General features: G+C 54.4%; 1 protein-coding gene across 1 annotated transcript; it reads left to right on the forward strand.

Annotated features, from left to right (window-relative positions):
- Positions 1–79: 79 nt before the first annotated feature.
- On the forward strand, positions 80–724 carry CTAM01_17384 (calcium/proton exchanger; the record flags this gene model as incomplete). Its single annotated transcript, XM_060533368.1, has 1 exon — positions 80–724. A coding segment is annotated over one exon (645 nt), but the record flags the coding sequence as incomplete, so codon positions are not given.
- Between the last annotated feature and the right edge of the window lie 334 nt (positions 725–1,058).

Consider the following 1,058-nt stretch of genomic DNA (forward strand, 5'->3'; position numbering starts at 1 on the left):
GTCTCTTCTGATTCCTACAGTGGTAAGTGCTTCCCCGGTACTTTCGCTGCTGCGCAATGTGACTAACACCGGCTGGCAGCTCTCTGCTGTGTTGGGGAACGACGACAGTTTCGAGAAGGAGCGCAGCATTCTAGTCCTATCCCGCGGAACAGCTTTCATTCTACTGTCTCTTTACGTCCTCTATTTGGTGTTCCAGCTGCGAACCCACCCTAGCTTGTTCGAACCCGAGACTGAGTCACCTGATACAGGGAACCCCGTACTAAGCCCTACGTCCGCTGTCGCCGTGCTGGGCGTTACCACCGCTCTAGTGGCATTTTGTGCCGACAACCTCGTGGAGAGCATCGGGCCAGTCGTGGAGGCCGCCGTTCTCAGTAAGGCCTTCATCGGGCTTATTGTGGTTCCCTTCGTCGGCAACGTAGCCAAACACGCCATGGCCGTTGTAATGGCTACTCAAGACAAGATGGACGTCGCCTTAGGCATTGCCATGGGGTCCAGCATCCAGATTGCGCTTGTTGTCACGCCTTTCTTGATCATCATCGCATGGGTCTTCGGTGAACCGATGACTCTGCAATTCGGACTCCTTCCAGCCATCATCTTCCTGTTTTCTGTGTTAGTGATCGCGTACACTGTGCAGGACGGCAGGTCCAACTACTTAGAAGGCGCTATGCTACTCGGCCTGTACCTTCTCATCTCCATAGCCTTCTATGTTGGCCCTGCCACGTAGTTTTCTATGCCGGCATGTACTATCATCTGCTTGCTGGCGGATCCCGCCCGGTATAATGGACAAGGCTCATGGGCCAAGAGATAACCTCGCAAGCTTATTATGAGACTAGTAGGGACGAGGCGTGCCGTTCATGCTTGGTATCAGTCGGCGGCTTGCGGTCAGAAAGAGTCTGTTGACGGCCCGTTATGTGCCCGGTGCTTCAGTAGCTGGCGTCGCTAGTGAGTAGATTTAAATGGAAACCGACCCTTGACAGTCCTCGACACCCTCCACGACGGCGCCTTATCTCTGCACCTCTCTCGCTTCCAGTTAGGAGGTTGATTGACCACCGACGACT

This window comes from Colletotrichum tamarilloi, assembly GCF_030869305.1.
Source record: "Colletotrichum tamarilloi strain Tom-12 chromosome Unknown Scaffold_586.1, whole genome shotgun sequence".
NCBI classification, from domain to species: domain Eukaryota; kingdom Fungi; phylum Ascomycota; class Sordariomycetes; order Glomerellales; family Glomerellaceae; genus Colletotrichum; species Colletotrichum tamarilloi.